The sequence below is a fragment of the Phycodurus eques genome, chromosome 6, assembly GCF_024500275.1.
Source record: "Phycodurus eques isolate BA_2022a chromosome 6, UOR_Pequ_1.1, whole genome shotgun sequence".
Taxonomy (NCBI): domain Eukaryota; kingdom Metazoa; phylum Chordata; class Actinopteri; order Syngnathiformes; family Syngnathidae; genus Phycodurus; species Phycodurus eques.
In genome coordinates, this window is record NC_084530.1 from 11925205 (window position 1) to 11951962 (window position 26758).

A 26758-nucleotide genomic window follows, 5' to 3' on the forward strand; every position below is an offset into this window, starting at 1 on the left:
TTTTGTCCCATTGATTGGACTCCAAGTTGGCTCACACCTGACTCTGATTAACACTTGGAGAATCCATATAGCCTTGAGGTTCCCTAACTTTTTTCTTCCTATCCTGTGAATGCTTATGCTATTTTCAATAAAAATATGAAAACATGTAATTGTGTGGTATTACCTTAAACTGATTTATTTTTATTTTTGTGATGACCACATTTTATGCAGAAATTTAAGAAATTCTAAGGGGTTCACATACTTGTTTTCCTCCCATTGTCTATAGTGACGTTTTTTGTTGTTGTTTTTTCACTGCTGCTTCCACCATTTGTGCACACTAGTAGAACTACTAAGCACAATATAGAGCAACTACATGTTAGGCTATAGTGAGATAAAACTGTGACTCTGACAACTGTGTGCTATTAGTACTACTACTGGCATTATACAATTCTCCTCGATAACAATGATTCACTAGGAGTACTAGCACACAAATGTCAACTATGCAATTTTCTCTCACGTGCTCTATAGTGCACAAAAATGTTACACAGTAGTGGAGGGGGAGACTTCAGTACTAGTGCGCCCCGTTCGTTCTACTGCGGGCTGAATGTCTTCAAGAGTGTACTAGTGCATGAACAATTCAGTGCACTCGTGGGATAACTAATAAAACTCAAACGGCTTGCTGCTATAGCACCTGTACTTGAAGGGGCACACGGTTGTTTGTGCACTTGTCGAACTGCAGGTTTCCCAGGTTTTTTTTTGCGGTTGGCTGCTCTCATCTTGCAAACATTCCCATACGTTTTCCAGTCGCTTCCACACACTCAATGTACCGCCTTACATCGGCAGACCCCCTTGGAGCCTCGTTGCGTGCACACCATGCCGTCCCTGCAGGGCACCGGTGGGTCGCAGCTGCAGGGGTCTCCCTCGCCCTCTCCAGGTGTGCAAACTATGCAGCAGTTGCATCTGACCAGGACGCATCAGGCGGCACAACTGGGCCTCGGACAGGGGGGGAGGCAGCTGTCACGGTCTACTGCTCTGGTGAGGTCGACGGCACAGAGAAAGAATGCTGGAAGTAAAAGTAGCTGCAGATTCATGTTGAAGATGCTGGGACGCACTGACAATAATTAAAGTGAGTTCAAAAGCATAAAGGTCTGCAGGCTCGCTATCACCACCCACGCAGAATCAGTAACCACTGGCGTGGTTGACAGGAGGGCGGCGACAGGCCTAAGAGTCAGTCAGAATACGCATCTAACATTTCAGTTTGCACTCTGCTCTTGATTTTATTTGTGAATTTTAATTTATTAATTACATTAATGGATAAAAATAAATTGTGTTTGAATACATAAAAGTTTAGAAACATGGACATGGATGGACAAATTATTTAGCATTTTTAAATCCGTGTCCCCACATAAAAATAAATTTTACAAGGCTGCTATAGATTTTACCAGGCAGATCAAACATGAATTTTCAAAATCCCATGTTCACATACACTTGCTGTGGCTATATGAAGACTCAATTTGAAAATAATTGATCCATCTCATGTTTGATCCGAGGCACCACCTAGTGTTCAGTAATCATAAAACCATCAACTTCAATTATGATATTGCCGAGATAAAATATCCTACTAGGCCTAATAATAATAATTTATATTCACCTTTATAAATGCCTAAGAACACATTGAACTCAAAGTTTAAATATGTCAGTATTATATAATAATCATATACTTTCAGTATTATTTCTGTTTTATTAATTTGTTATAAAGTGAATTATTAATCAAACTGGAAAAAATGTTAAACCGAATATGCCAGTCTAAAAACATCTAGACGGTTATGCGGATTTAAATTGAGGTTATAAGGGTTAGCAAATTTATATTAACTTAAACATATATGAAAAACAGAGTTACAAAATGAAAATAGATAAACAATATACTGAGTTGAAGGCACTGTAGGAGTTAATGGCAAAAGTATATTTCGCTCATCAAAAGCGGGTACCCAAAAGATGGCGACTGCTGCTTATTGAGGTCACATTGTAAAGACAATCCATTTCTTGTCCTGCTTCTAATGACCCCCTTTGTGAGGGCATAGAGCAGTCTCACTTGAGTGTACATTTAATTCCCCTTGTAGAACAGTAAAGGAGTCTTCATGTTTTTCTTTTTGACAAGGATGAGGCAAAGATTAAAAAAACAGCCACAAAATTCCAAAATTAAATGTTCCAAATCTTATGATGTTAAATATACAACTCTGCTTATACATTCATTATACTGGAATACAAATGTCAAGATGCATACATAAGAAAAAAATCCATGGCACAGACTTTCTTCTTTAAATATTAAGTCACAAAGAGGGGTGACAGGGGTGCCATTCTCCATGCCGTGATGTAAATATACATCAAAGAACAAATACATTCAGTGTTATGAGATTGTTTTTGACCACATTCACACCCTGTGAAATGTTTTGGAACAAGAGCATAAACAGTAAACATTACATTCAAGCAATATAGTTATTGTAGGTCCTCCTCCTCTTCCGACGAGTCTTAAATTCAAGCTTAAACAAAAGTCCTCCTGCAGACAAGGGTTTGGCAGTAGCGCTAATGGTTGAAGACACTGGGTTGGTGTTTGTTCAACAAATTTTGGAAAGGAACACTGGGTTTATCAACTTTAGTGGAAATAATCATACAACTCTCATATTTCAGTGAGTACCCTACAATGCCAAGTGACTTTGGATTTTCTTCTCGAAATACACTTTATGGAGCAATATTTCATTCGAATGTCAAACAACAGTGGACCACAGATGTGTTGTACCTGTTATTTGTAGTCATCTGAACCACTGGTATAGAACCCGTGAATAGTGTATAATTGTGAATGAATGCAAAAATTGTACAAAAAGAAAAAAAAAAACGTGTATTAACAATAAACCCCATTTACGTGAATTATCCAATCAAGTAACCATGACAACCCAATATAACCCCAATCTGTCTTGAGAGATACTGACTGAATGCCATCCTCTCCAGCTGTCATATTTTGATCATACACTGCCATCACTTAAGATAGGAACAAGCTTTAGGGAAAAAAAACATTCTAAACCCTACTTCTCTTTCAAAACATTCCCTCACTCGGTTAAATATCAACAACTTACAGGAAGAATCCCTGCTTTCCCACTTTCTGCCTTCAAAACAAAAAAACAAAAGCAGCTGATGTTCCCTCTCTACCAAGAGGAGAAAAATGGTCTCTTGCAGTGGAAAGTCTGAGTGAAGGCGTTGCCCAGGGTGACCACACGGCCCTGGCCACCAGACCGGCTGCGCTCCACCACCACGCGGGGCATCTGCACCAACTGTAGAGGGCTCTTCCCATCCTTAAGTGCCTGGGTGAGATTCAACACCTGGTGCAAGTAGGATTCATCTTGATTATGATTTTGAAATCATTATCAGACAACACTTTATGGTGGCTGAATTTCAGTTTTTGCCAAAAAAAACTGCATTGCATTTTAAATAAAATCACCAGGGGCCTCATGTACAAAGACTTGCGTTAATTTCCTCCTAAAACATGGCGTACGCTCAAATCCAGAAAACGCCGTACGCACAAAAATATTCAGATGTATGAAACTGCGCACTCATGAATCCAAGCACATTTCCTTCGTACGATCAAGGTGGAAATGAGCGCACATGTTGGAGTAGCCAACTCCTCCCTGTCCACGCCTACATTTGAATATGCAAATCATATTTAAATGAACCCTGCACCTAAGAAGGCGATCTCTACATGAATAGAAAAAAAGGAAAATGAGCAAGGTAATGAAGATAAATAATATTTCTGAATGTGAAGTTGCTAAATGAAGTGGAGGCACACAAGAAAATCCTCTTTGGCACGCTGTCCTACGGCGTTAACAACACGTGAAAGAGGAGTGAATGGGACAGCGCGTGTGCGGCTGTCAATGCTGTGGAGACAGAATAGCGCGCACACGCTGAACTAAAAAAAGAAGTGGTCAGACATTAAGGTGGATGTGAAGCGGAGGACAGCTGCCCACCGTCAAAGTGTGGCCAAAAAAAGGCGGAAGAACCGCCGCGCAGGGCCTCACCCCGTTCGAGGAGAGAATCGCTGTGATCGTGGGTGACGCTGCTCTTTCAGGGGTGATGGGGGGACGTGGCTATGATAACCCCACAAGGTTAATACCATGTATTTTTAGAACTCATAACAAATGTGTTCATACAGTAACCTACACTCAGCCCTGTAAGATAAAGGTTCATGTGTAAATGTTGTATGTGTGGTATTTGTAATATCAATCCATCCCTCCATCCATTTTCTGAGCCGCTTATCCTCACAAGGGTCGCGGGAGTGCTGGAGCCTATCCCAGCTATCATCGGGCAGGAGGCGGGGTACACCCTGAACTGGTTGCCAGCCGATCGCAGGGGACATACAAACTAAATCTAATGAATTCAAATAGAAGCACATCAGCATATCAAAGAGGTTATCAAAAACTTTGACTCCTTTTTGATTACTCAATTTATTATTTTAATACACCGGAGAGGACATGCACACTGACAAAAAAAAAACGTTTTTTTTTTTTAGGAGAAGAGGGGTAAATTATTTCAATTTAAACACATTTTAATCATGTGCAACCGATGTACATGTTCAAATGAAGTAAATTCAAAGGACTCTTTTTTCAGTGCATGTGCTGGAGTCACGAAGCGATTGTGAGGGCAATAGGCGGCATAAATGATCACCTTGATCAATTAATAGGTGTCCTCACAAACATCAGTGGTTCATTAAATACACTGGTTAACAAATGAATTCTCAGTCATTGCCTCCATTGCATTGTTGAAATCAAATGTTGCCGGGCATGAATTGTTCATCAGTGCTAATTATTAATGTGTCTCTGGTGTGCAGATTTATGAGAACAGTTTCCCAGCATCACCTCTAAGTGTCGCCAAAACACCAAAAGCTGTAGAAACGTGCGTACGCCAGCCATGAAGTTGGCGTGAGGCACCGCATATTTCCACGGTCATGTCACTCTTGATACATCTGAATTTCGCCGTGAAAAAGAACGGACGCCACGTTTTTGTGCGTACGCACCTTTTGTACATGAGGCCCCAGACCACTGTTATTCTAATTAGTAACAATACTGCTGAAATTCTGTATGCACGGGACACAGCTAAATTTGCCAACTAGCTGAAAATAGGGCGAGTCATTGTTAAGAAACTTGATTTTGATTATTAGGTTGCGATTTGATTTGATTCTTTCGCGTAGCAATTTGATACGATTCGATATTGATTTAAATGTTCTGATATTGATTCAGTAAGAAGTAAAAATACAAAAATAAGAGTAAATTTTGACAATTTTGAAATATTTATTTTTTTATGCCATGTAAAAATATGTAGTATGTCACATCACATTTTTTAAGTAGAAAAACATCTGAAAATAAAAGCTTGCACATCAGGCATTTCTATAGTACAAAAGTAAAAAATATTACAGTTGTGCATAAACACTGAAAAGGTAAAGTGCATGTAAACGTAAATGATGTCCTCTTAGAAATTGTAATTAAAAATGCAATAACTTCTTTGTTCATATTGCGTATAGAAGTTAAAACGTGATTTACTTATGAGGATTACTATTGTTATTTGCAGGGTATTTAAGTAATACCGAATTAAGTAGCATGTTTGCGGCACTGTGAGACAAGCCAGTACTGGTACTTTCTTCCCCATATTTTGCGTCTGTCAACAGGTTGGCTATATTGGTTCCTCCCTGTGTGGCTTCTGTGTAGGGGCCTCTCGTCTGTAGAACATTTGATACAAATTCCCACTCGTTAGAAATGAAATGAGAAGTCATTGTTACGTACATAGGGGTCAGTTGGAATTGCGTATCGTGGTTGGAGTGTCTTTTGTCCATTTCAGTGTTTCGGATTTAGAGGGGAATTCAAAATGACCCCAGAAGTCAGATTTAAAAGTAGAAGTCGCTCGCTTCACACTGGTGCTGCTGCAGCCGCTGTTTGCTGGAGTAGCCATTGTGATTGACTTCAGTCTATACAACGTGGACCACACGCACAGCACCTCGCAGTGGGTGGGGGGTGAATCAATTCAGCAGATTTGCTGAATCGATATTGAATTGCAGTCTGAAGAATTACAATGCATAGCTGAATCGATATTTTTCCCCACCCCGAACTGAAACCATGCCGAAAACTGATCCTGAATGTGCTGCAATGCGTCAGCGATGCAAAGTGATTATTTAAACTTCATGTGCCAAACTCAAGGCCAGACTCGGCCTGTCATGTCATTTCTTTGTGTCCCAGTAGTGAATCAAATTAAGTGGATTATTTAAAGACACGCAGATGGCGAGCTGAAAATCAACACCACCAGCCGACTGTGCAGTGCGCATTTTGGACGGACAGTTTTGTACTTTCACCAGAGACAACATGGTTTTGTGGGTAACTTGATACGAGTGAATGGGGCAGTGTCGACTAACTACCTGGGCTTCCTCCTACTATCCCGTTGTCGTCAGGTACCGTCTTCGGTTGTGACATTATGTCACCAACAACGACGGTAAGATGAGTTTGGTAAGTTTGCTCATGGATTTGTTCGCAAAGTGTTGAACTCACCCCATCCTTGCTTGTGAACAAATTAGCCTTTCGGGGATGCTCCTTTTACACCCAATCACAACAATCAACTGTTTCCCATTAACCCTTTCACCTAAGGGAATGTTTCAAACTGGTGTTTTTTTTAGCATTCCTCAACTTTCCCAGTCTTTTGTTGCCCCTGTCCCAGCTTTTTAAGAATGTGTTGCAGGCACCAAATTCCAAATGAAAGAATATTTGCACACACAAAAAAAAAACAATGTTCTTCAGTGTGAACATTAAATAGCTTGTCTTTGTAGTGTATTCAATTGAATATAGGTTGAAAAGGATTTGCAAATCATTGTGTTGTTTTTATTTAGGCTTTAAAAACATCGCAACTTCAATGGAATGGGGTTTTGTATATACTAACAATTAAATGCAGGGCCATTTGTATGTACATAATAATAAGATGAAGTGATTTTGCATTTACAGTATATGACAATCAGGATGAAACTCTCAGGGTAACTATAAATATGATGTGGCCCTCTATGAAAATTTGTTTGACTGTCTGATTTAAACAATCAAGTAAATCAAAATTACAAGTAAATACAATTAATTCAAGAATATATTAACTGGAAAGATTGAGATTGTTAATTGAGCCTGGTAGAGTAGAGATATTAAGTTGAAATAAATGGGTCATGATGAGACATTGCCCAAAATAAAGCAGACGGACAGATGGCAATAAAATAGAGGAGTGAGGCAGACTAAAGGCAAAAGAGAGAAAACAGGAAACTTACCTGGCCCCTCATGACCGACATCTGTTTCTCAAACATGGTCTTGTCAAAGCCTTTGTCTGCCTGATGAGGGAGAAATCCACTCATGTTAGCTGCTGCCCTACATTGGCATTCACATACTCTAGCACCTCTCTGCTGTTCTATTTTTGTTAAACTTGAAAATAAAAAAAGAGAAATTGTGAAAGGTGTGGATTTGCTGCATACCATGAACATCTCATAAAGGTCCTCACTGAGGTCCTGCACAAAGTTCATATCAGAGAGGCGGGACAACACCAGTTCTCTGGTCTCCTGGGAGAAAGCCACCTTGGCCTGGGGGAGCCACGCCCAGTGAAAGGGGTCTGAATAGAGAACAGCAGTCATAAACACATGACAATTGGTCCAAATAAATAGCATAGATATATTTCAAGTGTGTACATTTTGAGACAGTGATAACACATCTAATAGACCACCAAACGAAACTGACGCAGTAGGGATGATCAGATTAATTAAAACATTTAAACGATGAGCATAATTAGGGATGGGAATTGATGAGAATTTAGCGATTCCATCATCATCATCATATATATATATATATATATATATATATATATATATATATATATATATGATGACACACACACACACACACACATATACAGACACACACACACACACTTAACAAAAATATAAACGCAACACTTTTGTTTTTGCTCCCATTTTTCGTGAGCTGAACTCCAAGACCTAAAACTTTTTCTACATACACAAAAGGCCATTTCCTTCAAATATTGCTCACAAATCTGTCTAAATCTGTGTTAGTGGGCATTTCTCCTCACAGGTGTGGCATATAGAGATGCTGATTAGGCTGGCCACAATAAAATATATATACACATATATATATATATATATATATATACATACACATACACATACACACACATATATAGACATACACACATACATACATATACATATATATATATATATATATATATATATATATATATACACATATATATATATATATATATATATATATATATATATATACATATATATATATATATATTCATATATACATATATATATATATATATATATATATATATATATATATACATATATATATATATATTCATATATACATATATATATATACACATATATATATATATATATATTCATATATATATACATATATACATAGATATATATTCATATATACACACACACACACACATATATATATATATATATATATATATATATATATATATATATATATATATATACACACACACATATATATATATACACACACACACATATATATATATATATATATATATATATATATATATATATATATATATATATATATATATATATATATATAGTCCCAGCTTTTTTGGAACGTGTTGCAGCCATAAAATTCTAAGTTAATGATTTGTGCTAAAAACAATAAAGTTTATCAGTTTGAACATTACATATATTGTCTTTGTAGTGTATTCAATTAAATATAGGTTGAACATTATTTGCAAATCATTGTATTCTGTTTTAACACAACGTCCCAACTTCATTGGAATTGGGGTTGTATTAAAAAGCTCCAACTTACAGGCTCTCCATTCATCAGGGTGTTTGAAGGGAAAGGCCAGGCCGTTGTCAATGGCTGCAATCTTGATGCAAGGCTCTGAACTGTTCTTTGTCCATTCTGTATCCTGCAGTAAGGGGAGACACTCAATAAATAATGACTGGTGCCACCATCACTTATTGATCGCTGTCCAAAAGCCCGGATTAACTGCCCAGACAGATGACAGCTGTGTACTTGTTAATAGATACGTGGATAGTAATGACTGATGGTTCACATGGCAACTGGCATTCACAGGACTCTGGTGTTTTCCAAGAATTTGTCTGTTTTTGTCGTTTGTCATTTACAATAAGGATGGACATACAGTTCACTTTATTGAATAACGATAATTAAGAAATGTTGCCGACCATGTAAAATTTCTCCCACATTCTTAAAACATGCATGTTAGGTTGATAGAAGATGTAAATGAGAGCATGAATGGTTGTTTGTCTATATGTGTCCTGCAATTGGCTGGTGACCAGTGCAGGCTGTACCCTGCCTCTTGCCCAAAGTCAGCTCACCCACAAAGCTAATGAGGACAAACGCTAAAGAAACTGGATGGATGTCAAATTTATTCCATCAAAGAGGTTATTTTTGTAGTGGGAGGCACATGGAATTTAAATAGTTGTCAGTAGCCAGCAAAGAGAGCAACTACATCAAACCCAATTTGTTTGTCTAAATCGGTAGAACAATAACAAGAAGTAAAAATGCACCTTCTGTAAAGAGTTCTAGAGACATTTAATTCCAACACTATTATATTACTAGCATGGACAAGTTCAAAGGCCATTAGCTATATGATTAGACTCACCTTTGATGCCTCACTCTCGCCTGGCTTCTCATATTTGATCAACCAGTTGTCGTTTCCTCTATCTGACAAGGAGTGAATTTCAGTGAGGCGTGTTTAGTGAACAGAGAATAAAGACTGTAGGTCATGAAAAATGCAGAGGAGTAGGGATGTCTCGATCACATTTTTTTGCACCCGAGGGCGAGTATCTGCCGATAGTCTCTCGATTCGACACGCACACACAAGCACACGCACGCAGTCCCCTCCAAAATTATTGGAACCACAAGGTCAATTCCTTTGTTTTTGTTGTATACTGAAGACATTTGGGTTTCAGATCAAAAGATGAATGTGAGACAAAAGTTCAGAATTCTAGCTTTTATTTCATGGTATTTACATCTAGATGTGTTAAACAATTCAGGACAGAGAATCTTTTGTTTAAAGCCACTCACTTTTTAAGTGAGCAAAAGTATTGGAACAGACATTATTTAATTAACTTAAAATGAATAACATTTTATATTTGGTGGCATAACTGCATCAAGCCTGCGACCCATTGACTTCACCAGACTGTTGCATTATTCATTTGAAATTATTTTCCAGGCCTTTACTGCAGCCTATTTCAGAGGGGTTTTCTATTCAGTTTCCTCTTCAGGAGGTAAAATGCATGCTCTATTGGGTTAAGGTCTGGTGATTGACCTGGCCAGTCTAACACATTCCACTTTTTCCCACTGATCAAGTCCTTTGTTGTGTTGCAAGTATGTTTTGGGTCATTGCGTTGTTGCATGATGAAGCGTCTCCCGATTAGTTTGGATGCAGTTTTCTGTAAATTGCCAGGTGGTTTTGGTTTTGTAAACATCAGAATTCATTCTGTTACTACCATCATGAGTTACATCATCAATAAAGACTAATGAGCCCGTTGCAGAAGCAGCCATGCATTACCTCCACCATGCTTCACAGATGAGCTTGTGTGTTTTGGATCACAAGCAGATCCTTTCTTTCTCCATACTTTGGCCTTTCCATCACTTTGGTAGAGGTTAATATTGGTCTCATCGGTCCATCAAACTTTGCTCCAAAACTTTTGTGGCTCATTTTTGCACTTCTTTGCATAAGCCAATTTGGCTTTCCAATTCTTTTTGTTGATGAGTGGTTTGCATCCTGTGGTATTGGCTGTATATTTCTTCTCTCAAAGAGTTCTTTGAACAGTGGATTGTGATACCTTCACCCCTGTCCTATGGAGGTAGACAGTGATGACACTGACTGTTGTCTTCGGGTGTTTCTTCACAGCTCTCACAATGTTTCTATCATCAACTGCTGTTGATACCCTTGGCCGACCTGTTTGATGTCCGTTGTTCAGTACACTGATAGTTTCTTTCTTTTTCAGGACATTCCAAATTGTTGTATTGGCGATGCCCAATGTTTGTGTAATAGCTCTCATTGATTTTCCCTCTTCTCTCAGCTTCAAAATGCTTTGCTTTTCTGCCATAGGCATCTCTCTGGTCTTCATGTTTGCTTAACAGCAAATGCAGTTTTCACAGGTGAGCCCCAAAGCCAAAAACAAGCACTATCTAATGTTTAAGCAATCAATCTAAAAGGCAACACCTGAGCAACTAGAAACACCCATCAGTCACATGTTCCAATAATTTTGCTCACCTGAAAAGTGGGTGGGTTCAAACGAAATGTGCTCTGTCCTGAGCTGTTCAATACAACTAAATGTAAATACCATGAAATAAAAGCTGGAATTCTGAACATTTGTCTCATCTTTTGATATACACTGAACAAAAATATAAACACTTTTGTTTTTGCTCCCATTTTTCGTGAGCTGGACTCCATGAACTAAAACCTTTTCTACATACACAAAAGGCAATTTCCCTCAAATATTGTTCACAAATCTGTCTGAATCTGTGTTAGTGAGCATTTTTCTTTTGTGGCCTTAATATTGTGGCCAGCCTAAGGCAAACCTGTGCAATAATCATGCTGTCTGATCAGCATCTTGATATGCCACACCTGTGAGGTGGGATGGATTATCTCAACAAAGTAGAAACGCTCACTCACACAGATTTAGACAGATTTTTTAACAATATTTGAGGGAAATTGTTGCGTGTTTATTTTATTATATATATATATATATATATATATATATATATATATATATATAATACACACATATGTCAAGAGAGAGAGAGAGATTAATTCTGGTCCTCCTAATTGACCTAAAACAGGAAAATTTCAGTCTGATTTCATGTCAGACAGTCAGGGGTGAAATGACTGTATATTCCTTCTGTGCGTGCCAAAAACAATTTAAAACATTTCTCACATATTTGGAAGAATATATGGCTATGAGGATTGCTATATTACCTGTCTGTATGTGTTACTATATAGTTTGTGTGTAAATATTTGTTATTTGAAGGCAAATCCCACCAGGGATCTAATCCTAATTCTAGTTAGCCCATCAATGGGGCGTTTCTATTGGCTGTTAGCATTAAAATGGCAATTACTAAAACAATAATGTGAGTCTTGTATTTGAATATACAATGTGTGTAATTATTTTTGTTGCGTGTTTAGTTCAACAGTAAACTCCACCATTAAATGGTGTGTCATTAAAGCACGCTTAGGGAGTGTCACAGTCTGTGTCTCTTTCAGTCACTTATACCGCGACAATACCCTGACAAGTTACATTGTTTAATATAAAAAGTTATTACTGTTCCATTTGGCAAGCTCTTAGTACTTTTGGATTATTTTGTCACTTTGTGAAATTTAAAATGTCAGAAAATGAATAAAACCGATCTTTTTCACCCGATCCCAATCAGCTAATCCGTGATCAGATCGGGAGATCCATACGGAGGACCATAACATTATCTGCAGTACCAATTTAAGACCAAATGTAATAATATAAACAGTATATCAAAAGCATAGAATAGCAGATATCTACTCTCTCCCTTGACAGAGATACACAGAGAGATAGAGATAGAGAGAGAGAGAGAGAGAGAGAGAGATTCGGAAAAAATATTTTACAGTCCACCATTGCGGTGTAATGTTGCGCCCTAGTTAACCAACACACCTCAGCAGGAACTAACCATACTCACCTGTGTTTCGGATTACATAATCCAGCACCACCAGCCGCTCAAATTGTGATTGTAGCTGCTTTCTGATGTTCTCTGGCAGAGGCTCTGCCTCAAAGTGTCTCAGCCAATGGTCAGCCTCACGATAACCCTCCACGAACAGTTGAAATGAGCCCACCTGAAAAAAGATACAAAAGCACCAAGGATTACATCACCGTCCCTCAGCATTTGCATTTTAACTGTGTGCAATTATGCCATCAAATGAAAGAAATGTCAGCTAACTTCCTCATCTTACTTCCTGACAGCATTGTTTGCACAAGCAAATGTAATCCAATGCAACAGTTGAGCCCAAAAGGTAACCTAAACCAAGAGAATAATGTTGAAAGGGTTTGTATTTGTATATTTCTTTATTTTGATTTATTTGTAATCAGAGGCGGCAGAACTGTGGGGGCTAGAGTACACGTGCTCCCCTTTTTACGCAATGTGCCCCAATATGTGCGACAAAAAGTGCCCTCGGAGCAGCCATAAGTGCCCTCAGAGCGGCAAAAGTGCCCCAAAAGTGCTGTGCCATTCCCAAGATAAGTTTGAGTGCAACTGGACAAAGCTAATTGTCTGAGAATGTTGTGGGAATGAGAGGGGTGTATTTTTTTTCTTTTTTTCTCTCGCTGATAGTTATCGGTCGGAGAGTTATCGTGTATCCCTAAGAAAATATATATTTAATGATGACACAGACTCAACGCAATAACAATATATAGGCATGCAAAGAAGAGCAGATCTTTTAACATTGGTTAATATTTTTGGCCTTGGGGCAGGACTGCACTCAAGCACTCGCTAGGGAGCATAGATGTACAGCACAGTACGTAATCCTGATAACAGATACTATCGGATCTGAAAATCAAAGTTTCAGATCCAAAAAAGGGCAGGTTTCAAAAGAAGTTTGACAACCACTGCAGTAAATTGAGGTGATGGTGTTACCTTCGGTGGCAGGCCCACTCTGTGGAAGCGTCGTCCCACTTTGGGCACTTTCTCTAAAGCGTACTTCTTCCCTCTGGATTTGGCTCTGTCGATGGCACTGTAATGAAAGGTCTCACTGGCCAAATACACCACCTGATAGAAGAGGACGAGCGCTCGGTTCATTTGCAGCAGACATAGCCGGTAAAAAAAAAATAATAATAATACTATATACTGGACCTAGATACACTTTTGAGAGACTAACCTTGGTTTTTGGCACCACACCCAGGCCAAGTTTGCTATCAACTAGCGAAGCAGCAGCCTCTGAGAGGTAACCCTGGTTAGGCAACAAGCAGCCTCGCCCAAAACAACATGGACAGCAGAGCTAAAGAAAGACATACACACAGTAATGATGCACTGCATTTGCTTGCATACAATATGACTGCAGAGGTTATATAAGAAGACTAAACATGCAACATGAATACTTTGTGAAAATATTTGGTCCATTTGGGATTCAGGTGACCATAGGGTTCCTCTGACTTTGGTTTGAAAACACCGATGACTTTCTGTTGAAGACAGAATGATTCAAGTTGATTTCCAGTTGTCACAGGACAAAAAACAAACAAATACCACATGCGCGTACATCTCAGTGCACCATTTAAAAAGGTGACAAAAGTCTTAAATGTCAAGTGAAGTTACATTAGCAATTATTGAGTCCCACAGATAATGCAAACAAGAGTTGGATCCATACATTCTCCCTGTCAAGGACGTTAACTTGGAAATGCGGCACAAATACTGCAAGATGGCTCTCTCTCTTATTGATCCAACAATCTTTTGCTCCATTAATGAGCCAAAAACATATTTAATACTCTTTTCATTGAGGGTGGAGACGTGTTCTTTATTTACCAAAAAACACTTTCAAAAAATATCAATATTGTTTTGATGTTGTTAATGTCACAAATAAATGCTTTACTCACCCCTTTTGGGTCTTTGACAAAGTAACTACCACTGGAGCCCTGAGAAATCCTCTCTGGACAGACCCCACCCTCAATTGCTTGTTCTGCCCTTTGCATAATATCTGCAAACTCAGGATCATCTGGGAAAAGGTTGAAGTCCCCACTGTTGACACCTATGAATCAATAGAAATGTGTATTTACTTTCATATCAGAAAATAATAATCTTGTCGTTTTTGTTTTTTTAACAAAGGTAGCATGATGACACTGCAACATTCTACAAAGCCAGAAATATGGAAATAAGTGTATGTAAACAACTATTTTTAACACCATTGTGCATCTCATCAAATGTTAACATTTTCGAATCACAATTATCAATGACTGAACAGTCACAAATGTCATTAAAACATGCAAGGATCAGAATTGACAGCATAAGGTGATCAACCATGGCTCCAGACTGTCATATTTGTTTATACATACACAGAAAACAACATTAAAAAATATAGTTCTCTTTGGGAAACTTAGCCAGATCAGCAGATGTAAACATTTGAAGCACCTAAATCCATGTCTGTTAATATCAGGATGGATTTTTAGTGTTAATTATTAATTTCAGGAGAGCCCAAACATAGGACACTGCATTCCCCCTACCCTGCACTCTGCCACATGGGGGCTTAAACAGTCAGCTGACAGAAAGGCTGTCAATGATGAGGGTACCAACACACGGAGAGAAAGAGGTGGACAATTCAAAGGCAAGGACACATCGATGCCATTATTCACAGAACAACAGCTTTGTTGCAAATTCACTTCAAGGGGGTGAAATTCAAAAAGGAAAGTACTTTAAAAAGGATGCACCATTTTTGTTTCCCTACTACAATATTTGTGCTTCCAATAATAAACCACTAACCTAAAAGGTAAAATTATGCCGACTCTTCTCATGATAGGCCACATGTGCATGGACATCTTAATCTATGCATGGTGTGACTGCAGGAAGCAGTAAACCTACAGAGACTGAAATAAGTATTTAACACGTCCCCATTTTTCTCACTACATATATTTCCAAAGGTGCTATTGACATGAAAATTTCACCAGATGTTAAGAACAACCCAAGCAACCCATACATACAAAGCAAGTAGAACAAATTCAGTCATTCATTGATTCATCTTCCACTCTGCTTATCCTCACTAGGGTCCCGGGCGTGCTGGAGCCTATCCCAGCTATCTCCAGGCGAGAGGCGGGGTACATCCTGAACTGGTCACCAGCCAATTGCAGAGTAGAACAAAGCTCAGAAATTAAGTTGTGTGTAATAATGTGAAATGACACAGGGGGGAAATATTGAACACGCCAACTGGTACTTATTTAATACTTTGTAGAAAAGCCTTTGTTTGCAATGACAGGTTCAAAATGCCTCCTGTATGGAGAAACTAGTCACATGCATTGCTCTGGTGTGATTTGGCCCATTCCTCCACACAAGCAGTCTACAAATCTTGAAGGCTCCATGGGCTTCTTTCATGTTTCAGTTCTTTCCATAGATTTTCGATTGGATTCAAGTCAGGTGATTGGCTGGGCAATTATAGCAGCTTTATTTTATTTTATTTTTTAAACCAATTGAGTTTCCATGGCAGTATCTTTTGGATCATTATGTTGATGAAATGGCCACCCACGTTTCATTTTCATCATCCACGTAGATGGCAGCACCCTATGCGCAATGTACCCTATAGGTACATTTGCGCATTCATCTTTCCTTCAATAATGTGAAGTTTACCAGTACGCTTTTCTGAAAAGCAGCCCCACACCATAATGTTCCCACCTCTGAACTTCATTGTTGGTATGGTGTTTTTAGGGTGATGTGCTGTGCCATTTCTCATCCTCCTTTCCATGCCTTTTTGCACCTATTTTCTTCATGTGTTCAATACTTTTTCCCTGTGTCATTTCACATTATTACACAAAACTTAATTTCTGATCCTATTTGTAATATGTCACTTTGTGTGTGGTGGACTAATATAACATACATGTTTCACTTGTTGAAACAAATGATTGAAATAAATGGACTTTCCCTCCATATTCTAATTTCTTGGCACATACCTGTATAGCAAGTATAGTTGACCCATCAATCCATCCATTTTCTGAGCCACTTCTCCTCACTAGGGTCACGGGCGTGCTGGAGCCTATCCCAGCTATCATCGGGCAGGAGGCGGGGTACACCCTGAACTGGTTGCCAGCCAATCGCAGGGCACATACAAACAAACAACCATTCGCACTCACATTCACACCTATGGGCAATTTAGAGTCCCCAACTCATGCATGTTTTTGGGATGTGGGAGGAAACCGGAGTGCCCGGAGATAACCCACACAGGCACGGGGAGAACATGCAGACTCCACACAGGCGGGGCCAGGGATTGAACCCCGGTCCTCAGAACTGTGAGGCTGACGCTCTAACCAGTCGACCTCCGTGCCGCCAAGTACAGTTGATCTGCTACAAAATTGATTCATGGCAAACAGTTCAGACTTTATAAAAAGTACCATAAATCCCCAACAGAGGCAAACAAGAATGAGTGGCAATTAGCGTTGCGTGAGGCTCGCAAACTGAAGCGTGATGACATTCGTTTGGTTGAGGAACGAATCTTGACCTCAAGGAATTTCCGTACTTTTTGGAACTTTATGAAATCACAACTTTCTCCTAAGTCTGACATTCTGGATATCATTTGTGAGTCATGTTTGATGACTGTGAAAAAGTTAAGATAATGACTATTTTTCTTCAGTTTCTGTGTAGGATAACAGTGTTATGTTAACGAACCTGCCAGTTCCATCCACATTTCTTTCTTATATTTATTTCACTAAAAATACAATAGCAGAAAATATATCAAAATTAAACCACACATAAAGTTCAGGTCCAGACAATTTTCCACAAGCTTTCCTGTCTCAATTACCTTCTTCTATATGTAAACCCCTTTTTATGATATTTCACTTCAGTCTGGATTCAGGTATGATTCCTAGTTTATGGAAAATTGTCAAAGTAGTACCTCTTCACAAAAAAGGTCTACAATCAAAAATTTTAAATTTACATGTTCACAAAAAAAGGTCTGCAATCAAAAATTTTAAATTACCGTCCTGTGAGTTTACTTTTTGCAGCAAGTAAAGTTTTGGACTCTATTGATGCTGATGCGCTTGAAACTTTCCTTGAGAATAATCAATTATTTATTTAACTCTTGCATACACTTGAATCATATGGTAAAGCTGATAAACTGCTTGAATGATTTAAGTAGGGCTGGGTGAGCTGGCAAAAAAAATAAAGAGTAAAGAGTAGTTCAACATTTTATTAACGCCTTATGTTAATAACACTCTTCAGTCAATATTTAAAACAGTAACCCCAACATGATATTGGCATACTAAGCAAATAAGGAAAAACTATTTTCACTCAACAGTGCAACGAATGTAGAAAAATATAACAACAGTGCACTAGTTTAAAGTCCTGAGTATTTTGGGAGGTACAAGATACAAAATAAACAAACTGTCCCCTCTGTGAAAATGAAGACACCTTGGAGAGCAGACATTATCATTCTCCAGTTATGAAGCGATTGTTATTGTTGATTCTATTATTGCTACTTTCAAATGTGCATCATCTTTAATAGTCATTCAGATTAACTAGTTTTGCCATTTTACCCACCTGAATAATGATGACACGATTGACTTTCGCCTGGTGGCCTCACCGCTAGCAGTGGTAAACTGCTAATGCTACGTGGGCTGTGCAGTGAGTGAGAGGCTGTAGTGACTGCGCTCACATTTTTTGCTTTCCACATAATCACTTGGGTGGTGGTGGTACTTCTTCAAATGAATAAACACAGTGCTGCCTGTTTTTGAGGGCGCCGAAGAACCTTGCACATCAGCTAATTGCATTGCTCCATGTCGCTTTGGAGACGCCACCACATAACCGGCGATGGAAACTCGTGGACCAGCAATAAATAAACTCAAAACTCAAACAAGTATGGAGAAAAATGTAAAAGGCAACATTCATGGAAGCATGGACGTATTTATATATTGTGGTGTTTTCTGTTCATCTCATGGTCTGAACTATCCATCCATTTTCTGTACGGCTAATCCTCACTAGGGTCACGGGCGTGCTGGAGCCTATCCGGCTAGCTTCGGGCGAGAGGCGGGGTACACCCTGAACTGGTCGCCAGCCAATCACAGGGCACATATTAACAACCAACCACATTCGCACTCACATTCACACTTATGGGCAATTGAGAGTCTTCAATCAACCTACAATGCATGTTTTGGGGATGTGGGAGGAAACCGGAGCACTCGGCGAAAACCCACGCAGGCACGGGGAGAACATGCAAACTCCACACAGGCTGGGCCGGGATTTGAAACCCAGTCCTCAGAACTGTTGAGCCAGATGTGCTAACCAGTCGGCCACAACGTGCTGCTGGTCTGAACTAAAATGATCTAATAGTGCACTTGTCCCAAATAAGAATAAATGCATTTTATGTAGGTAAAGTCAAATTTGATAAATGTGCACCACGTTGCCACAGACTGTGAAAGCTGTGAATAAAAATGAACCATATGAAAGAACAGATGTTATCGACTGTAATCTTATATTGTGAACACAGCTGTCCAAAGACAAGAGGATGTTAAGACCTACTAGATAAGCACATTTACCTGTGGCCTAGGTCTGTAGCCCAAATAGACTGTGCTTGAATAACATCCCAACACAGAGAGAGACAGAACAATAAAAGACAAAATGGAAGGGTATATATTACATGAAGAATGTAGTAAGTGGCATCACCAGAACTGGTGTTACACGAAAAATCTGAAATGGAATCAATAGAGAAAAAAAGAATACTAGAAAACATCTTCTACCAAGCTGAAGGACCATGAAGTATTCAAGTAAGCAGCTGAAAGTTGATCATATCATATCATCAGTGGACACTGGAGATAACATGAACATTGCATCAGAGCATGTGAGTGACACGACTGAGTACACATTGTACTACGCAAACATGTCAGCAGTGTGCATTGGTACTCACAGATTGGTCAATTTTTAACATTGGATTTAAGATGACATAAAGTAGGGCTGGGCGACCAATATTTAAAACAATCACAACATGATATTGGCATACTAAGCAAATAAGGAAAAAAATTTTTTACTCAACGGCACAACGAATGTAGAAAAATATAACAAGTGCACTAGTTTGAAGTCCTGAGTATTTTTGGAGGTACAAGATACCAAATAAACAAACTGCCCCCTCTGGGATAAGGAAGACACCTTGGATTGTAAACATTATCATTCTCTAGTTATGATGGTATTGTTCTTGTTGATTCTATTATTGCTACTTTCAAATATGCATAAACTTTAATAGTAATACAGATCAACTATTTTTGCCATTTTACCCAACCTGAATAATGATGACATGATAGACTGTTGCTTCGTCTGGTGGCCTCACCGCGAGCAGTGGCTAAATGCTAATGCTACATGTGTTGTGCAGTGAGTGACAGGCTGTTCTTTCCACATAAACACTTGGGTGATTGTGGTACTTCTTCAAATGAATAAACACTGTGTTGCCCGTTTTTGAGTGCGCCAACATTCTTTGCAGATTGGCTAGTTAATAGCATTGCATTGCTCCACGTTGCTTTGGAGACGCCACCACACAAGTGGCCATGAAAACTCACAGACTGGCCGCCCGCCTCCATCGCCGGTCTGAGCATGAGGGAAGAGTGACTGCCGAGGACGCGGAATGTTCAGTATGACGGCGGCTCAGTTAGACCTGGAGTTTTGATTTCGCCAGCCGAGGTGGCTTTCTGTTTACTCCCACAACTGGCAACCGGAAGCGGAGCAGGAAAAGGACGACTCTGATTGGGTTTTGTCACGCACATTCCCGCTGTGTTAGATCGTGGAAATACGCAAACAGTTGATAATTGAGATTGAAGGGAAATCCATCACGATCTTCGATCTCGATCATATTATCATCCAGCCCTAACATAAAGCTAATAGATATCATTATCTGTAAATCAATATTCACATTTGGCACACGTGTTCTCCTGCTAGTTTAGGAAAATACCAATTTTCACATCTTCATTTTAATTTCTTTAACAAATTAGAATCTATCCAGAGGAAAATAAATTTACAATCAGCTGTATATATCGGCTGTATACATTTTGTGTTGCACACCACAGAGAACCAGATCACACACATGCAGGCATGCAAAAAGAGAGATCAGAGAGAAAGGGGAGACACAAACAGTGATGCACCTCTTGAGCTCAGGTTGGAGGGGCTGGAGGGGTGCCTTTGCTCAAGAGCACGTTGACAGTAGTCAAGAAGTAGACTAGCATCCCTCCAACAATTAGTTTTCATTTTCAGTTTAGTTCACAGCAGGACTTGAACTGTGACCTTCCAGTTTGAAAGCTCTACTCCTTACAGATTAGCTGTCAAGCATGGTCAAGATGATCTTCACTTCACATGTTTGAAAAAAACAGCAGATTGAGAAAGAAATGTGATTTAAGTGACTTTGAACATTGATGGTACCCTGCGATGGACTGGCGAAAAGTCCAGGGTGTACGCCGCCTCTTGTTCGGTCAGGTAGGATAAACTCCAGGTACTCACGCCATGACCCTAATGAGATCAAGCAGTTTCAAAGATGGATGGATCGTAGAACAACTACATGTTATTAGTAAGGCAAAACAGTGTATTAGTTGAAAACTAGCACTACCTGTCACAATATATAAGTCTGCTAATTCACATCGGGTGCTTCACTGGATGTTAGTAGTAGGGCTAGTAGCGCACAGATGTCAACTAGTGCACAGTTTAGCCTCACTGGTAACATGTAGTTGATGTACTAGCACGCCCTTGTCATTCTATTTGTGTGCAGAAATGTCATAGTTACAGTAGTGGAAACGTAACTATTAAGACAGTCGTTCTACTGCTTGTGCACTTAATTGTCTTACGAGTGAGAAGGACAAAGAGCGTAGAGATACATAACCGAAGTATCAAAGTTATTGAATAAATGTTCAAACGGCTTGCCGTACACCCCTCTGGGTCAACTGAGTACCATTTTCTTATGACTACCTCTTACAGGATAATGCACCATGTCACTAAGCTCAGATCAGTGCAGTGATAGCTGGTTACCAATTATGTGGCTATTATTTAAAGGGTGATAAGTATAGGGCACACAATTAGCTCTCGAAACTCTGCTGGATACATAAGCAACTATAAATACACATACCGGACCTATTTACGTTCATATCCAACATCACTTGTGACACTGTGGTTACCTGGCGAGGCTAAAGTATCTTTATCCGACGACGAGCTCTCTCTCTTCCGCCAGTCCTTGTCTCGAGCACTTCTCAGCGGGGACGAGCTTCCAGTAAAGCACGGCAACAGCAATGCGTCTTCACCGGAGCCTTCCGCCTCAAGCTCGGTCAAGACGCTTTCACACGAGTCCGAAATTCGAACGGCAACACCGGGGTTAGCCTGAAGCCCCGAGCCCACTGTGCTCTTGTCAAATAACACTATGGGACGACGTACGGTGGAGAACTTGGACTCCGGTGGAGAAACCGAAGTTGTCTCGGTGTCCAACGCGGCTTCGCCGGTCTCTGTCGCGTCGCATTCGGACATCATTGTCGCGCACTACTTACCTCTTACAATCCACTCATAGAATATTACACTCCGTATAAATTGTCAAGAATCCATTCTCAATAGAATATTGTCAATTTAAGAGCACATGAACGCCAAATACCCTTTTCCATAACAGATTATTTCGCTCACCTACTTCCTGGTTCACACAGTACGCATGCGCAACAAAGTGTTTACCACAGTTGCCTTCACGTGCTGTTTGTTAATCGAGATGCTTTCCGTACAGTTACCGTTCATGCACAATCAGTCAAAAAAACCCTCGTACGCTCACGTAAACGCAACAACAGTTCAGCACTTATCTGTAAACAAAAGACGGACATATTATAGTACAGCCAGTCATTCAACGAAGAGCCAAATAGATCAGATAATTTTCACTCAGTCACGGTATTTCAAGTATAAGCAAGGAAATTGTTGTAGGCCAGACAGACACAGTAAAGCTATTAAAAATAGACAAACAATGACAGCAATTCATCATTACCATTATCCTTGATTTACCTTGTGCCTGGCAGCAGTCTGCAGTAGTAAGTTCAGTGTCAATGCAGTCACCAGAATCTCTTTTTTTTTTTTTTTTTTTTGGTAACTCTATGTCACCACTAGATGTCGATAGTAATACATACATGAGGACAATGTTAAGTGGTGATTCTTGGCAAAACCAGAAACGTTTTCAAATGCTTTCCACTCACTTCACTCTTGTGTCCTTGGTTATGAAACCATAAATACAAGTAGCTCTTTCACAAGTCAACCATGCTTTCCACTTTCTATTGCTCTATTTTACTTTCTCCTTGCTCCGGTTGATATCACTTAACATTCGCAGGGTCTCTACCTGGCTTTGAAATCTGAGCTGAGGCCTCAATCGTGATCCTACACTCACCTCAGCTCCTTACTAACCCCGGCTCCTCTCCAAATATAACTCTCTGCCCCTTCATCACCAATCCTTTCTCTAATACAGCAGTGTATTTGAAACACATGCAAATGAGCACTCAACCAGCTGGTTTCACAGCAGTCATGTGATCTATTAAGGTAGGGGGTTAGGGGGTGAAGGAGACTCAGGGAGAAGATGGAGAAGAGCAGGGAAGGAGTGTTTGGGATTGAGCAAAAGGGAGGATGAGTGAGGGATCTTGGGGGATGAGAGGGAGACAGTCACGTCCAAAGGCATTCCAGACACAAAAGCATCATTCAATCAACTCCAGCTCTTGCTTTGTCCATTAGGGATTTCTCATGACTCGCTTCGATACTGTATGCTGTTTTTGTATTTGTTCATAAGGGCAAACCAAGTAAGTATTAATTGTTTAGAACATGATACTGCAGAGAAGCTCATCATAATATCGCTCAATGCTATGGTGCACTTCTGACTCTTTTGGTACAAGGTCTGCAAGCAGTAACCAGTCTCATCCATCCTTTCCTCCCCTTTTCCATACCTATGGTTGCCAGTTGAAGGGCCTACTCTATTAATACACAGTTCAACTCTTTTCCAATGGTCCCATTGTGCTTAGAGGTAGTTGTTGCTTTGTAAATGATAATAATTTAAGTCTCTGGGTTTGTTTTTGATGGAGTCTTAAACACAGTTTTGTTGTTTGGAATATCTAAAAATGCATTTATTAAAAGTGTCTGAATGAATAATTCACACATGTGTTTTTCAGCCTTTAAATTGAATACATTGATACAGTTTAGTACATCATTCTTATTTTCTCTCCTCTCCTTGTCAGTCAATAATGGTAAATCAGTTCACTCAGTCCAGTTGAGTTCAGACTATTTCTGCTCCTCACCTGTTACCTGTTAAAAGAGAACCAAATGGAGGAAAATAAAATTCAATACAATAATTGGATGCCAAACCCTGTGTTTATGTTTGAGTGTGAGTTGTTAGAAACTACCTCTTGGACCAAACATCTTCATGTAGCAGTATGAACAATATGGCTTCTCATCATACTGAAACACAATCATCAAGAGTTATTTACTTAATTGTCCTCCCTTTTGCTCTTTTTTTGGGAGGTCACAAATTCCTAATTTAGTTACCTCAGCATGTTGTCCAGCTGTGAGCTGTCTTCTACATTTTTGACATTTCAGACAGAGTGGATGATAATCTCTTCCTAAAGACCTCTTCTTCTCACCTAAACCAACAATGAATGATGAAGGTTATGCCAAGGAGAATGTGTTGTTCAATGTAATAAGAACATAATACTGTATTTCATACAATCAAGATAAACAGGCTTTCTTTTTAATTGTGTTTCATATATTTTTATTTTACTTTGCAATAAACAATGTGATTCTACTTTCATTATTGCTAACGCGGAAAATAGGATGATCGTGTCAGACAATTTTAACTTAATTTCTGCATGAAAAATAGACAAAAATATTAGTAGAAATAATTCCTGATTATTTAATATAATGTTATTTCGAGCAATAAGAAATAGACAATAAAAAGAAAACGCTAACTGCATTATGCAGACTTGTTTGACTACATCCACATCCTGTTGTCATTATGGATATGAGAAAGTGCATGCTTATAAGAGAAGAAAGTAAAATGGTAAGGAACATGGGGATGTGTAAGGCGCAAATTAGAATCGGCAAACCTTTTCATTGCATTTAAAATGCATATGAGTATTGTAACACTCGTGACAGGTCTTGGTCTTAAGACCACATTTTGAAGGTCTTGGTCTTGTCTCGGACTCGACTTCCAAAAGTCTTGATCTTGTCTTGGTCTCAGACTGGCTGGACTTGGGATTTTCTGTCGAGACCGGTCAAGACCAGCACTGATCTTTATTCTTCAACGAAGGAGAAGCACTTAATACAGCAAATACCTTCAATTTTTTTTACTAACACCCCACCACCCCCATAATGACTGCAACCTTCACAGTGTTGTGACTGAGGGACACTGCCCCCCGTACCCTCCGTAAGCAGAAGTGAAAGGTAAGTACAAAACTGAGCGACGAGAACACAGAGCAAGACATGTCGACTAACTCAACAGTAAATAAATTTGCCTTCCTCAAACCACAATTTCTGCAGTCTTCAACTCATTGAAAGTGCAGGGACAAATTTGAACTTTAGCCGGGATCTCGAAAGAAAACATTAACACACTTAAGCGAATGTTAACTAATGACTGTCACACCACCGAATTTAATTTGGTCTTTCTGAGATTAATATTTCTGGAAATAGGCCATGGTTTGGTCCTGGTTATGGTTTATAAAATACATTTTTATGATCTTGTTCTCTTCATGGGTTTGGCTTCTTTCGGTTTAAATCTTGTCTCGCTCTCGGCTTGTCTCGATCTTGGTCTTGTCTTGGTCTCAGTGAGCTCTGGTCTCGGCCAAATCTTGGTCTCGGATAGCATGGTCTTGATCACAACACTAATGTATACTCATGCTTTCTTTTAAGGCATGAGCTTTGAGCAATTTTTTAAAAGAACAAAAATAATGACTTTGTTCCTCATGGTGTGGGCCCAAAAGATCAATGAGCTGCAGCAGAATACATGTAGAATGTAGCTGGTTTGTATTATGACTTTAAAGTTTAACCTTTGCATGTAAAAACATCCGTGATAATAATATTGTTCATCTCGTCTGGCAGATTAAAATATACAGTTTTAAAAACAAACACAACTGTATAACTTTTCCACATGTTTTGCTTCTGTTGAATCACAAGACTAAAGAGAGTTGGTCAGAAAGAAAATGTCAGAAAGACATGTCTAGTATAGAAATGTAAGAGGTCATATACTCACCAAAATAGACAGGCTTCCCACAGATTGGACAGTAACTTACCATGACTGTGTGTAATCATTAATTGTCTAGTGTATGTGGTTGGTGTAATGAGAATGAAAGAATATGCTCTGCCAAAGGGCGACATATGTGCGTGTTCACTTGAGAAAACAGCAGTTGCCAGTATACCGTCGGAAACCACAGCCAGGATGTGGTTCATGAAACGTAACAGGAAAAGAGAACTGTGAGATTTATGGGGGGAAAAGTAAAGAAAAGAGAGAACAGACAGTCAACATTCTTAATGTGTTTTTCATATACAGGGCAGAAGTATTTGGACAATGACGTTAATTTTTTCTTCAAATTATGAAAAAGCTAGTCTCTTGGCCTGTAATTGTTTGATGACCAGTCCGGAGTGTACCCGCCTCTCTCCCAAAGTCAGCTGGGATAGGCTCTAGCTCACCAGCAACCCTGAACAGCATAAGTGTTAAAAAAATGGAGGGATGGAAGTCCCTTTTGGAGACTAAAGGCTCTATTTTCGTACATAGTCCATCTCCAGTGGGGCACAAATGCCAGCGGATTATGATTTTCTTGCAAGCACAAGTTTCGCTGCACGTGTTTGCCACTTTGGCAGACCGGTCTGGTGGTCTGTCTCAAGCCGGGTGTTTCGGCACAGCGAGGGTGTGTCCTTTGAAATGCGGCCGCCGGAGCAGAGGTGTCTCCGTCCATACTGTCATTGCACCACATTTAAACGGAATGAGAAAAGCAGCTATGATTGGGGGCTTG

At 39.4% G+C, this 26758-nt stretch overlaps 2 protein-coding genes across 3 annotated transcripts; both read right to left on the reverse strand.

Annotated features, from left to right (window-relative positions):
- Window positions 1-481: 481 nt before the first annotated feature.
- On the reverse strand, window positions 482-22645 carry pi4k2b (phosphatidylinositol 4-kinase type 2 beta). Of its 2 annotated transcripts, none has more exons than XM_061679246.1 (11): window positions 21926-22641; window positions 14681-14832; window positions 14189-14269; window positions 13969-14088; window positions 13728-13859; window positions 12777-12930; window positions 9721-9782; window positions 8901-9003; window positions 7514-7647; window positions 7313-7372; window positions 482-3353 (listed from the first exon to the last, which is right to left on the reverse strand). In XM_061679246.1, exons 1-11 carry the CDS (start codon window positions 22269-22271, stop codon window positions 3180-3182), a joined length of 1518 nt encoding a protein of 505 aa, XP_061535230.1. In that variant the 5' UTR covers window positions 22272-22641; the 3' UTR covers window positions 482-3179. The 2 variants fall into 2 exon arrangements, with proteins under 2 accessions (XP_061535230.1, XP_061535229.1); XM_061679245.1 differs by lacking the exon at window positions 482-3353 and adding an exon at window positions 5334-5740 and having other exon boundaries at window positions 21926-22645.
- Window positions 22646-23864: 1219 nt separating this feature from the next.
- Window positions 23865-26168, reverse strand: zgc:195282 (uncharacterized protein LOC100192223 homolog). Its single transcript, XM_061679837.1, has 4 exons — window positions 25999-26168; window positions 24300-24394; window positions 24158-24212; window positions 23865-24059 (listed from the first exon to the last, which is right to left on the reverse strand). The coding sequence occupies exons 1-4, from the start codon at window positions 26039-26041 to the stop codon at window positions 24049-24051; spliced, it is 204 nt and encodes a 67-aa protein (XP_061535821.1). The 5' UTR covers window positions 26042-26168; the 3' UTR covers window positions 23865-24048.
- Between the last annotated feature and the right edge of the window lie 590 nt (window positions 26169-26758).